The sequence below is a fragment of the Ochotona curzoniae genome, unplaced genomic scaffold (genome assembly GCF_017591425.1).
Source record: "Ochotona curzoniae isolate NIBS_2020 unplaced genomic scaffold, NIBS_Ocur_1.0 contig_4064, whole genome shotgun sequence".
NCBI lineage: Eukaryota > Metazoa > Chordata > Mammalia > Lagomorpha > Ochotonidae > Ochotona > Ochotona curzoniae.
This window is the reverse complement of record NW_024466107.1, coordinates 245602-260352: the sequence shown is the minus strand read 5'-3', so window position 1 is coordinate 260352 and position 14751 is coordinate 245602. Positions and strand designations below refer to the sequence as shown.

Here is a 14751-nt window from a genome sequence, read left to right as displayed (position 1 = left end):
CCACAAAAAGGGAAAAGTATTAAAATGCTGAATTAGAGACCCTAGGTCAGTGCATTTAATTTGTTTAAAGAAAAAAGAAAATAATGCGCCTATCCAAAATTAAGAAAAGTTCGTGACTATTTGTTGAGAACATTCTGAAAATGAAAATGTAATAACCACACTTAATAGCACAATGAGTGGGTCAAATAGGTTAAAATAATCAGTTAAATGGACAACACATTTAAAACCATCCAGAATTTAACTCAGAGACAATGTAAATATGAAACAGATCAAGGAACATGAAGAGGGGCCGAGCAGCGGCAGTTGGTGTATCCATAGCCTGCAGTGCTGACAGCCTGTACAGAGCTGGTTCTAGAACATCCAGTCCAACTCCCTGGTGATATACTTAAGAAAGCAGCGCAGGATGGCCCAAACCTCTGTTTTAACTGTTGTAACATTACCCTTCCTTGGACCCTGTGCGATAGCCTAGTGGCTAAATTCTCACCTTGCATGTGCCAGGATCCCATGTGGGCGCTGGTAAGTGTCTTGGCTGCTCCACTTCCCACCCAGTTCTCTGCCTGCGGCCTGGGAAGGCAGTGCAGTATGGCTCAAAAAGCTCTGGGTCCCTGTGCTTGTGCAGGGCATCCAGAGGAGGCTCCTGGCTTCAGATCGACTCAGCTCCTGCCATCTCGGCACTCTGGGGGGCAATCAGCAGATGGAGGATCTTTCTTCATCTCCTTCTGTGTATCTGCCTTTCCAACAAAAATTTAAAAATCTTAAGAAAGTCTATAAAGTATACTTACTAAAATCAATTTTATCTCAGTAAAACACATAATAAAAGTGATTTTGAAATGCGTAAAGAGAAACAAATATTTATAAAACAAAGGAGGCCACTCTGCCAAGCAGTTCTTGACTCTTAGCTTCCTACTAAGCCGACCCCGAGAAGGGGTGATGAAATGGGAGTTGCTGGGTTCCTGCCACCCAGGGGAGAGCTGCACTGAGCTCCCTGTTGTTGCTGAGGCATTTTGGAAATGAACCTATGGTGACGGGGTATGGGAGAAGAGGGGTGGGGAAGGGAGAGGGGGCACGACGGGGGTGCTGCTTATCAATCAATTTAGAATTAAAAACAGCTATCAAAGGCAAGTTTAATCTACTGAGTCTTTGAAAAGCTATGTTGAATAGCTAACAAGATTACCAAGAAAGAACTGAATATCCTAATGGGTAACCTTCAATAAGCCTGTCATGTCATTTTGGTTTAGGGAGTCCTTTAGATGTTTGTGCAGCACATAAACTTACAAGGTGTCCATTATTCATATGATATGAAATCTCGGAGACCTTTGCTGCACAAGCTGGGTAAGCACAGTTAAGAACATTCCTATTCATGCACATAACCCTGCTTTCGAGATTACCGTGTCTGCTCAATGGTGTGCTGGCAATTCACGGCATTCCACAAGCGCAGTGACACAAAGGGAATTTTCATTTAATACTCCCCTCCCTTCTCACGTGTGGGATATTTTTGGAAGTTGTTGTTTTTTTCCCCCCAGCCACTGAAAGAGAATTAACATTCCAACATGCCTTGGTGTCAGCAAGTGCTCTCTGCGGTTCAGGCAGCAGGTGATTGATGAGACTGTCAAGCCTACGGCAGTGGACAGAGCGCGCTGGCAGAAGTTCAGGATTACCGAAAGAAATCTCAAATACTCAGTCCACCACCTCCAGCAAATTTAATCACATGTTCAGCATGCAGCCAAGAGTGAAGCCTGTCAACGTTCCGTCGCAACAGCGAGACAACACCACAGACTTGGATGTTTTCTTTCCTGTGCCTTTCTTTACTGAAGAGCAGTAAAAAAATATATGAAAGGCTATCCATATTTGCCACAAACCTCTTGAGGTTATTGCTTTTAACTTGTGCATGGTTTATGGCCAATAAAAAAAGTCAACTTACTTTTTCAACTAGATTGTTAAGATCAAATTTTCAAAGATCACAGTGAAGACAGACTCGGTACATCTGCTTCCGAGGACAGACACGAACACCAGAGAGGATTTACATTTCACGTGGAACATTTGCCATGTGAGCAGACACTTCTGCTTCACTCAGGTTCCAGAGGGGCTCCTTGGCAGACTGCGCTGAGTGCCCAATAGTTAAAGCACGTTCTGACATTGGTATAATAAAACAAGGCTCATCCACAGCAAACAAGGCACAGAAATGAGGAAGTCCCATCGGCAAAAAGAGGGTTCTTGAAAAGGCCAGACAGGAAAAAAAAAAAGCATGAAAGTATCAAGTTCTAGAAGTTGCAACCCTTAACAAAATATGTTCCATGATCCAGTGAAGCATTACTCTGCAACCTTTGCCAGCGGATAGGGCACAGACCAGCATGGCCAGCTGTGCTTCTGCCACTGTGGGCACAAAGCGTGAATCTTCACTTCTTTTCTTATCTGTGCCCCGAGGCCAGCTGATGTTTGTCTCATTTTCTCATGGAATAACACTTGATGTATTCTTCTATTAGGCAGGAAGCCCACACTGGTAGTGCTCTGAGACTTGTCTTTAAGCCATAATAATAAACTGCAACTAACTCTGTAAGAATGAACAAAGTACCTTTCTAAGAAGCTTATTCTTGAATTTTCTGAGTCAATGAAAAAGAAGAGAAATTCTGATTAACAAAGAATAAGATTTGCCTCCTGCTACACCTTTCTATTCAAATGATCGTGTGTAGGCTTTAAAACCAGAAATATGGAGCACTCTTCTGTTAAATATTTAATCAGGATTCTAGAAGCTTCCCTGTTTTACGAGTGATGTTCAACATATTGCTAGGCTTAAAGCAGAGGCTAAATGGTTTGGTGGGAATATGCAGGGTGGGAGTGGGGGTGTGGAGTCAGTGTTTTCCAATAGTTTGCCATTGTATGGCTCAAGTTGTCAGAAGGTTGAGAACTTGGCCAGATCCTTCTCCATTTCGGCATACTGTTCCTTCAGCCTCTGCATGGCTTTCCCGTGCTCTTCGTCCACTTGTGCCCGCTTGTGCAGCTGTTCTTTCATGAACTCCTCCCATTGAAGTGCGTGTTGCTTCTCGTTAGCTACTAAATGGTCATTACAAATCTGAGAAAAGAGAATTTGAGAGTCACACGATGCTTTCTAGACAATTATCTCCACATGCAGAGCACAATCCTAAGTACCTTTTCATATGTGGTTGCTCGAACAACCAGCTGCAAAGCCGCATGATAAGCTCAGCTTCACTGTCCAAACAGTAGAAGACTGGCGACATTTAAGGATTCTACTACTTAACTCACTCATGATTCTGGAATTTTCCATGACATTAAATGACAAACACAACCCAAGTAAATTTTCATAATTCTAATTCTCCTCAAATTCCGTTTACTGCATATATTTTATCATGTGAAAACAATTACTATTTTAACAGAGTAAAATGCTTATTTTCAAAATGTCTTCAAGAGAACCAGAAATTACTATTTTGAAAGGTTAATTTATTTATTTGAAAGGCAGGGCTACACAGAGAGGAGGAGACCCAGCTCCTTCCCACTCTGGTCCGCTCTCCAAATGGCCACAATGGCCAGATCTGCTCCAAGCCAAAGCAGGGGCCTAAGCAACAGGGCCAACCTTCCCTACTTTCCCTGGTATTTTGAGCAGAAAGCCCGTGACGCCACCAGCAATGGCTCACCTGCCAGGCCACATGCTAACCCTAGAACCACAAGTTAGTCACTGAGAGAAAATTCAAGAAGTCTCCTGTGTAACTAGAGCCCATAAAGTAAATCTAACCCTAAGACATCCCTGTGGAGCAGCCAACTTCTTGAGATGAATCTATTTCCACACCAGGATGTAAATTTTTTGAGCAAAACAACACAGATGAAATACTGTATACGTGAAAAAGGAATAAATTTAGTTTTGTCAGCCTAAAGTATAATTTCAATTAACTTTAAACATATTCAACAAGTCAAGTTTTGATACAAAGTTTTATTGAACAAGCCACAAAAACCCACAAGGCGTCAGTAATTCCAGCTCTAATGAGGAATGGATACCCAGTGTATTCAGAGATAAGGAACTCATATGGCAGCTGCTAGAAGAAGGTTACTGAGAAACTGTAAACAATGCCCTTGACACACTACTTTCCTTCTTACCTGGCATGACAAAAGCACGATGGACGGCTGGTTAAACCAGCATGCTCTATGTGCCCATGTAAAGTGTAGCTTTTCTACTTCTACAAAGATTATCTACTCCTTGGAAGACTCCAGCATTCTCATTTTACAAAGAAATGAAGGCTTAAAAAACACAACATGGGGAGTGAATCAGTGGATGGAGGATCTTCCTTTCTGTCTCTCCTTCTCTCTATGTATCTGACTTTCCAATAAAAATAAGTAAATCTTTAAAAAAAAAAAAGCATTTCTTTACTTCTTCGTGGTCACTCAATTAACAGCTGAGCTTCAGCTGCAAACCGGGTCTTTCTGACACCCAGTGCGCCTCTATGACAGAGTACACAGCAGATCTTTCTGGAAGTCTGACATAGGCAGCTCGGCATCTTTCACAAGACCTAGAGTAAGCTTTCAAGAACTTTCTGCCAAGCTGATCTGAAGTGTCTCAAACACCAAGACTTTCGAGTGAAAGAAGGTGAAGTGAGGAAGTTTGAGTGACAGTTCAATTCTCCCGAAAACAAGGAGATCCCTGGGATGACAGGACAGAGTTCAGCAGAAGCCATTCACTTTTAGCTTTTCAGTCTTATGAATTCTAAGAAATAAGTGAAGCATGCAGAGTTCATTAAACTCAATGGAACGTACAGAAAAGCCATTAACAATCTAAGACAAAAAGTAGATTAGAAAGAGAAGAAAAATACAAATAACATTAAAATACAATCTTCATTTTTAATAAACACAGAGCACACCAAGCACACATGTTTAGACACTGCTTAATTTATCCAAAGGCTGGTAACTGGACCAGGAAGCAGGACTTCCTCTCTCACCTCCGTGGAGGAAAATGGAGATGTGGGAGGCACGGCACCAGCTGGCTGCAGGTTCTGGCTCACTCCTCACCAGCAAACAATGCTGAACGCTTAAAGTTGTGTGATAGCCTAGCGGCTGTGTCCTCCCCTTGCATGTGCTGGGATCCTGTATAGGAGTTGGTTTGTCTCCCGGCAGCCCTGCTTCCCATCCAGCTCACTGCTGTGACCTGGGAAAGCAGTCAAGGACGGCCCAACATCTTGGGACCCTGCACCTGTGTGGGAGACCTAGAGGAGGCTCCTGGCTCCCGGCTTTGGATTGGCTCAGCTCTGGTTGCTGCGGCCACTTGAGAAGTGAATCAGTAGATGGGAGATCTTCCTTTCTATCTCTCCTTCTCTCTTTGTATCTGACTCTCCAAGGAAACTAAATAAACCTTAAAAAGAAAGTAGTATTTTATATTTGTAAATACTATTTCTGAAGACAGATTATTGCATTCCCAGTCCCTATGATGAGGGAGCAGGCCAGGATTCCTGTGCAAATCACCAGCAAAGCATGCAGACGGCAGACCGCTCCACTGCGCATTCCTGCCGCTCAGGCTTCATTCTCTAATACTCTTAGTAGAGTCTTACAATAATTCAATGATACAGACAATTCACTGCATCTGTTCCCTTTCCACTCCCATACTCCATACAACTCCTCCCTGACACAGCCACCATTGACCATTGGCCATGAGAAAAGACTTTAAGGTATTACAAAGACCAGCATCCCTATGTTGCAGTTTCTGAAATTTGTGACTCAAAACAGACACTCAGCCTTTTGACATCTGGCACATCATCTCATGGCCTTGTAGTCCCATGAAAAACACCTGAAAAGCCAACAATTCCGCAATTCAAACGAAAATCTAGTCTTGTCCAGAGAAGGATGGAAAGGACACAGATGTGGTTTATACAAACAATGGAATCCTTCAACCTCAGTAGGAAGGGAATATCTGACACAGGCGGCAACAGGGATGAATCTTAGTGGCATTATACTACAGAAATAAGCCAGTTATGGAAAGACAAATACTGTATGCTTCCACTTCTGTGCCCTCCCTAGAGTAAACAGAATGGTGACTGCCAGGATTTGGGGGCAGGGATGGGGTAGAACAGAGAAGAAATTACTGTTTAACGGGTCACTGCTTAATGGTTTGTAAGAAGAGTTCTGGAGCTGAAGTGACTGTGCAACAATGTCAGTGTATTTAAGGTCATTCAAATGTGTATTAAAGATGGTTAAGAAAGTCAATTTTATGTTATACCTTTATGCATATGACCAAACACGTAAATCAAGCTTCACATTTTGTCTTAAATTAATGGTACACCCACATAAATGTGTCTGTTTGTTTTCTTTCAGAGATAAACCTTAAAAATGTTAACTTTAAAAGAAAATGGAGAAAGATTATTAATTATCCACACATTTGTCTCAAAACTGACTAGTTATAATAGTACTGCTTCTAGTAAAACATGCATGAAATTAATAAAGAAAGAAATGAATAAAAGAAAGAAAGAAAGAGAAAGAAAGACAGATGGAGGGAAGGAAGGAAGGAAGGAAAGAAAGAAAGAAAGAAAGAAAGAAAGAAAGAAAAAGAAAGAAAGAAAGAAAGAAAGAAAGAAAGAAAGAAAGAAAGAAAGAAAGAAAGAAAGAAAGAAAGAAAGAAAGAAAGAAAGAAAGAAAGAAATCAGCTGGCTTCTGTATATCCTATTGGAGATAAGTGTAATTGGACATCACCCTTGACATTTGCTGAGACCCAAGGCTGTAAGAAGTCCAGAACATAAGACATGAGCACAGCACTGCACGCGTGGATCACGAGACATGAGCACAGCACTGCACACACATGTGGATCATGAGACATGAGCACAGCACTGCACGTGTGGATCATGAGAAAAGGGGAGGACAGCAGAAGAGGAGGACGGGGAGGGGGCGGAGAGGGGAAGAGTGGGGAGGGGGAGGAGAGGAGAAGGAAGGAGAGGGGAGAAGGGGAGGAGGGTAGGGTAGCAGGGGGGAGGGGAAGGGAAGGGGAGGGGTAGGTGAGGGGAAAGGGCAGGAAGGGAGGGAGGGGAGGGGCAGGAAGGGTAAGGGAAGGAAGGCGGGCTGGTCTGGAAGTTTACTGAACCGGCAGGAAGGTAAAGAATTGCTACTGTTCTCTGAGAGGTATCTGAGAAACACACCTTGCCATGACTTGAAGCTAGTTAATATTGTTAAATTACTTAGAGAAGAGCTAGCCAGCTGGCAGAGAAGACTGAACTTTTACTTTTGGACAGCGACAGACAATTGCTAGAGCATTTCCAGACTTCATCAGGTACAGAGAACAGGGACTTACTTTGTCAGTGGGTTGGTGGAAGCTCAAGACTGGCCTGGGGACATTCAGCAAGATGACAGAGGGAACCCAAATCAGAAAGACAAACTGTGGGCTTTTTACCCAACCTGTGCATTTCTTACTGTCCAGATAGCTGGCTAATAACCTCAGTGTAAAAATACCTTAACGTGACAAGAAGAATATAACTCTTTTAAAATTATAAAATCATAGAATTATAATTTAATTTTAGGTTCATTCTGCTTAAGAATGACAAGAATTGATGTTTATCAAGACTGTAACTGCTTTTATGATGTCTTATTTGATGAGTCACTTGCATCACAGATGGCTGAGTGGCAGCAAGCAACCAGGGACATCAGTTCATCTCACTCGGAAAGTCTACGTCAGTCTCTCTCTCAGGTAGTAACTCTGAGTATTACCAAACTGGTTTTGATGAAATCTCCAAAGTTACCAGCTGAGAATACACTGAAAGGCTGCTTCATTGAGAGCTGGTGGGGTGCAGAAAACCACACTCTTTACTTCCGAGACGGTGCCCGGTCATCTCTAGAAATATCACTCAGACTCTCAACAGACCCGCTCCACCACCCCCTTCTCACCTCTCCTGGCTCTGCTCACAATATATTCCTTTCCCCATTGTAGCTTTTCTGAATTAACAATATGAACATTTAAAAACTGAACTGTATTCATCTAAAAGGGAGAGACACTGTGAGAGAAATCTTTCACTCTCTTAACTGCACAAAGCAGCTGGGCCGGGCCAGGCTGAAGGCAGCTAAGTCGATTGGGGTCACCCACAGCCTCTCAATGTCTTTTTTCTCATCTTCCAGCGCTTAATTCAATACAGATCAAAATTGGGCTTGGATATCACCATTTTCCTGATAAATTACTATAGCCACCAAGACTAAAAAGCTCTTTGCAGCTTGATTACAGCTAGTCGTTTTGGAATCTTCAGACTGTGAGTTCCTGCAGTGCAGAAATGACCTTAAACTTGACTAAATGTTTCATTCCCAGAAACTCCTAGTAAGAGAGACTTGAGTAAATGATTGCTGTCAGCCTGGTACAGCACCTCCACCCTTAAGGCTGGCACTGCCTGTGTACCAGGCAAGCGCAGCTCCCCAGTACACTGTCCCGAGGGTGGCTCTGCTCGCTGTCTGGTCCAGGAGCTCAGCTTCCACCCTTAGCCAGCCTCCGCACCTTTCATTAGATTGTTCAGTTCTCAAACTCTGTATGAGCATCTAGTCGATGTGCAAACTTAAATTCTGGAAAGGTTCGCACAGTTGTATTTGTGTACCCTGAAGAATCAGAACTATTATTCTGGATGAACACGTTCCACAAAATGTGCAGGGAAACAGGCACATTTGGTCACATGCACATATGGAAAAGGGCATTCTTTTCAGAGTGACTTGGTGTTTTTAACATTTCTTAAAAAGCATAACGTGTATTTTTACTAGTTTAATCAGTAAGTTACAACAACACTATGAAAACTGCAAGTGAAAACACCACGTTTTCACAGTTTAAATTCTCCTGCTATTTTTGCACATCGGAATTTAGTTAAGATATAATTCAAATAAGCACAGCACTGCCCGCCAATAGATTCTCACACTCCTGTGACTATTCATTAAATAACCTGTCCACAGGCATGAATGCTTCCCTTTCTAGAAAAAATATACATAATACACTCAATGCTTGAAGCTCAGAGCAAAGATTTACATTTCCAATCTGGTGAATATTTCTTGTTCCATGTAAATTTCTATTTTTCTTTCCTCCATGAGACAAACACTGCTTTCAGGGCAAAAGAGATGGAAACACTGAAATGCAGGAAAAAAGTGTGTAATTGGAATTATGAAAATATTGATGGGATGACCAAGTCACCACAGCTCCTCAATACATCTTCAATGAATTAGTCACATCTAAATCTTTTAGAATCATTACATAAAAGAAAATAAATTCAAGGAATTTTCTGCTGAAAAGCAGTTCCTACTAACGTAAAGCATGCTCCATGCCCGGGGGGGCAGCCCTTCAGTGCAGCGTGCAGGAGTGCCCTAGCAAGGCCCACACTCCCGACACCTGTGGTCCTGCCTGGATCCAGCAGACGACAGTCTCTCTCAGCATCAAAAGCAGCACACGCTCCATTACCAGTGAGCTCCTTTTACCTTTGTTCGCTCCTGTTCCTTCTGTTGGAGTTTACAGACTGAGTCATTAGCCGCTTGCACTGAAATAAAGCAAACAGGGGTTTTCAATCAGAAGCCCTTGTTCAAGGAAGAACTTAGCCAGGGGTGGGTTTGGGAGGGTACTTTGGTTGTTTCAAACTGCAACAAACTGATGGTATTTTGGATGTGATGAAGTGTCTAGAAAGAAAAAGTTTCTACCAACATGGTCAGGATGTCATAAATAGAACTACCATCAAGTCGGACTTTGAATTGCAAACTAAGGGTATTTAATTAATTTTTTTTAAATGATCTTACTTAGTTGATTAGGGTACAAAGGGTCAAGGGCTACAGAAAAGTGGGTAATACCATTGTTTCCACACTAATTATCATTTTTTTCCCTGTATCTGGGGTCAGGGGAAAAAACAAAGGGAAAGCCCCACCCAGCCTCCCACCCATTCCAGGTCCCCCATGTGAGGCACGCTCCGAGGGACCTGCTCAAGCAGTTTTTATTATTATTATTATTATTTATTTTTATTGGAAAGGCAGATATACAAAGAGGAGAGACAGAGAGGAAGATGTTCTGTCCAATGATTCACTCCCCAAGTGAGCACAACGGCCGATACTATGCCAATCCAAAGCCAGGAGCCTCTTCCAGGTCTCCCACGCGAGTGCAGGGTCCCAAAGCTTTGGGCCGTCCTCGACTGCTTTCCCAGGCCACAGGCGGGGAGCTGGATGGGAAGTGGGGCTGCCGGGATAGAATCGGCACCCATATGGGATCCCAGGAGTGCAAGGCAAGGACCTTAACCACTTGCGCCATCGCACCGGGCCCTCAAGCAGTTTTGATAGTTCAACAGGTCTGAATTACTGCCAATCTCACCTTTCCAAAGATGAAACCTATTTAGAATCCACTGGCTGCCATAGTCTCTCATGGTTGGGGTTCTGAGACCAGCAGTTCAGTTGGAGGGATCTCCAAAGAACCTTCTGAGATGATCCCAAACCTGATTCCTGTGTGAGTTTGCCAGTATAGGGTCTGGAACAGTCCGTCGCCCCAATCAGCTTATGCACATGCTGGTCATTGCAATTGCTGGGTCACTTCTGTTTCCAGCCCTGTCACCCACTTGAATCAATGCGTGTTATAGTCCAGCTTGATCCTACCCACTTCATACTCGGTCCTCACGTAAACCAGTGGGAACTGCAGCCTAGTTGGGGTGACTCCCCATATCCCCCATCAGGCCTGCTTCCTACCCTAGTTCCCATGCTTGCCAGTATGTGCTGCAGGCTTGTTCAGTCTATCCCACATCTCTTTCAGCTCTCATACATGGGCATTGAAGCCTAGTTCAACCTAACCAGTTCCACTATCCAGCCCACACACATACTGGCAGGTGCCTTTCTGTCTAGCCACGCCTGCCCCAGTCCTGGTTTCCGTGCTCTCCAGTGGGAGTGGTTACCCATAAGGGAGATGCCCACTACCTCCCTACTAGGCAACTCCAATTTCTGGATTATGTACCCTCCAGGTGGTTCTGGCATTAAACTTAACAGATTTGGCCCCCAGTGCCAACCTCTGCCATCTGATGATGTGGCAAAGCCCAACCAACCCTCACCCACTTTAATTTTTGCTTGCACCAGTCAGAACAGTCAGCCCAATCTGGCCCTTCCCCAATCTAGCTCACATGAGGCCCATAGGTGTTGTAGCCCTGCCTGGTCTGGTCTGCCCCATCCCAACTCCTGCTCTCCAGTGGATGTCCAGGAGGGGAGCCCACATTCCCCTGCTGGCTTTGCCTCCTCCCCACCGGTTCTCACGTGTGCTGTTTGGGTACTGCAACCACATCTGGTGCGACTCACCTCACCTTGGCATTCCTTAATGTGCACTGGTATGTGTTGCGACCGAAACTGGCCTAACCCACACTCTGCTGGTGCTCGGATTCGCCAGCAGTTTATGTGAACGGGTTTAGCCTGTTCTGCCCCCCCCCCCCATACCATATGTATGCTGGTGGGTATTTTTCTCTGGCCTGGTCTGGGTTGCTCCTTATCGTGGTTCTTGTGCTCACCTGCAGGGACTGTGTTTCAACAGAGGAGTTTCCCAAGCTCCTCCTTCAGAACCTCTCCCTGTGCCAGGTCTTGCGCATACTGGTGGTTCCATGGGCCAGCCCTCATTGCTGGCCTTCAATCCATTCCAGCTCTTGATATTGGCTGTTTTACCCCAGCCAAGGCTTGTCCATACCCAGACACTGCTCACACATGGCTCAATAGGGGCAGAGACCCAGCCTAGTCCGTCCTACATCTACCCAAGTTCTCCAGAGCGCCAGACGGTGAAGGCGTCTAGCCCAGCTTGGTGTGTCCAGCCGCAGTCCAAAATTGTGCCTAGAGAGATTGCAGCCATATCCAGACCAGAACGCAGCCCCCACTCTAGCCCCCGCACCCTCCCATGGGAATCCCAACCCAGCAAGGGTATTCTCTCACAGCTCCCCAACCGAGTCTATTCCCAGCCCTAGATTGCGCGCCTGCCGGTGGGTGTTCTGACCCAGTTGGCTTAGCTCCTCACCTGTCTCAGTCTTTGCCTTCAATGCTGTGCCATAGTATCCCTGCCTCATGAAGACCAGTTGGGGTAAGAGCCTAGATCGGAATGACATGTGCTCCATCCTGATTTCTATTCTTTTTTATGAGGTGAAGTTTGTTTGGCCCTGCCTGTTCCGCCCCCTTCCAGTTGCAGCTCAGCCCACCTCACATTCTATTTCAGGATGCACCTTCGGGTGGTGCTGCCTTGACTTGCCCAGATTGCTACCGATTCCTTTACATGTAAGTGATGGCAAGTGCCATGGTCACTCCTAGCTTAACCCATTGCCACCCCAGCTCGCAAGCTAACTTACAGGACTTGTATTTCCACGGGGTTGGGCCCACATTTCCCCCATAGTTTACCCCCGGACCAGGTTCTCTCGTGTACTGGTTAGTGTCTTGACCCTGCCAAATGTGACAAGTCCACTATTCCAGCACCCAGTCAAGTAATGGTACCTAGCCCTGCCAGACAGGCCCCCATCCAAAGCTTTGGTGTAAACTGGTGTGTGGCAGTCAGTGATGCTCTATGCTAACAGCCCATCTCAGAATTCCTAATTTTTGGCAGGTGAATCAGTCTGGCCCAAATAGATCCCATGGACACTCCCCTCCAAACCATCAGGTCTCAGGCCCCATGCTTGCCAGAAAGTTTCATGACCCTGCTACTGGGAATCATCCAGAATTCATCTCTCACCTACACTAAAGCTGGCCTTATTCATGGGTGTCCAAACTAAAAGGCATTTAAATGCTAACTCAGTAACAATAAGAGCATTTCAGAATTAAGGTAATACAGTAACTATTATGCTTAAAAATGAATAGCAAGTATTAATAATAAAACAACTTAGGATAGTTCTTCACACATGGCAATAAGCAGTTATCGAGCCATTGGTTTACCAATTTTTCTTTTCCTCTAATTAGAACATTTATTGTGTCAAAGGCCAGATTCAAGGTTTCCTCCCTTCATAAAGACCTCCCAGATTAGTCCGTTTCCATTTCCTCTCATCTGAAAGTCTTCCATCAGGCGTGTGACCCTGTCTTCTCTAACTGGTGGTTTATCTAACATCTTCACTGTTAGGCCTCACTGCCTCACTCAGTCTGGCCCCTGCTAAATCACCAGTTCTAAGACAGAGGGACTAACTCTTCTGTAGAAAAATTTTAACTTTCTCTGTAGGAATAAGAGTGTTTAAAAAGGGAGGATTTTGTTTTCAAAACATCTTATCAATAATCATTAACATTTTAGCTTTTTTCAAATATTTATATAACTAAAAGCTAAGTTCCCATCCCCTTTTCCTGTAAGATGAAAATAAAACAGCTGATGACAATTGCTTCCCCTCTGTGGCATGTCAGTATTGCATTACTTTTCCCACACAGTGGTTCTGTCACTTGCCACCCCCCACATCTTCCACCAACATGCACACACACCACTCCTGGACACAACTTAAACACACCCATTGTTTCGTCTTTAGGGCTTCACAACTTCCTGACCATTCTGAGCTTGGTTTGACTAAAGAGTCACAAAGTTGTGGCACCTCTTTTGTCATTTGTCACTTTGAAGATTTAATTAGAACACTATTTTAAAAAGGCACACTTGGTTGGCGCAAGCCCCTGGCTTCTGCTAGCACAAGTAAGCTCGTGGGGCTCTGAGGGTACAGGCTTGCAGGGGCTGCTGGCTCCAGCAGGGGGAACTCAGGGACCTGGGGGCTCCCACCCAAGTAGGCAGAGTAAGCCTGGGGATTTCCACATGTGCTTGATCCTGGGTGGGGTCGGGGAGAAGGGAAGAGCCATAAGTCAGCATGCTGGCATGGTGTGCTATAAGACCAGGCTTGGGAACAGTGAGTGTGCTTGGGTCTTGGGTAGGTAGAGGAGTATACACCCACCCACATGGGAAACCTGAGCTGGGCTAGTTAGCATCAATCACTGCCAACCACCATTTACCAGTGCACATTAAAGCTAGGGATGGGGGCCTACCTGGCAGGGTTATATCACAGAACTCACTAGTGATTATCAGAACAGAGGATGGGTATCATGATACTGACGAGCACAAGAGACACAAGGTATAGGGGCAGATTGTGTGGGGGAAATGTGGGCTCATCCCTGTGAAACTACAATACCCACTAGTTTGCTCAAGAGCTGGGTGGGGGATGATAGGCTGAGCTAGGAATGACCATGGAACACCACAACACTCATGAGTACTGGGGTTGGGAACAGGCTGGACTGGTCCAGGTTGTAACTCCTTCATGCACACCCAAGAAAGCCAGTTCTTACCACCCACATGAGAGGCCCAGATGGAGTTCCCAGCTCCTGGCTTTGACTTGGCCTAGCCTCAGCCATTGCAGGCAATGGGAAGTGAGCCAGTGGGTAAAGAGTGTCCTTTTTCTGTCTCTGTCAGTAATTCTGCATTTCCAATAATAAAACTAAATCTTCTAAAAGAAAGAAACAGTAAGAAGGCCAGCACAGCTGAATAAAGAAAGGGGGGGGGGGATGGGGGTAAGAAATAAGCATTAGAGTGGAGGACATCACAGAGATTTCCAAGTTGTTATGAGGATTGTGGCTTTTATAACCAAGGTAAGGAGATGCTGAGTATATGAAGGCATTTCAAAAAACTCTTAGAAATAGAAATTCAAAGATACACTTATTTGGGTGCGAATTTTTTGGAATCTGTGACATGAGGTATCCTCAAAAAGTTCATGAAAAAGGTGATTATGGAAAAACTATGTGTGGATGCCCGATTTTATTTTTGGTACAAAAATAAACTTCCATTTCAATTCCATTTTCCACAGACTT

The 14751-nt window shown here is 44.6% G+C and overlaps 1 protein-coding gene across 2 annotated transcripts in view; it reads right to left on the bottom strand.

The window, feature by feature from the left end:
- Positions 1 to 2718: 2718 nt before the first annotated feature.
- Positions 2719 to 14751, bottom strand: part of BLOC1S5 (biogenesis of lysosomal organelles complex 1 subunit 5) — a 29298-nt gene continuing 17265 nt past the window's right edge. For both annotated transcript variants that reach the window (XM_040984007.1, XM_040984008.1), the window contains 2 exons: positions 9421 to 9479; positions 2719 to 3070 (listed from right to left, as the gene is read on the bottom strand). In XM_040984007.1, coding sequence (XP_040839941.1) covers positions 2891 to 3070; positions 9421 to 9479 — 239 coding nt within the window. In that variant the 3' untranslated portion in view covers positions 2719 to 2890. The remainder of the gene's footprint in view (positions 3071 to 9420; positions 9480 to 14751) is intronic.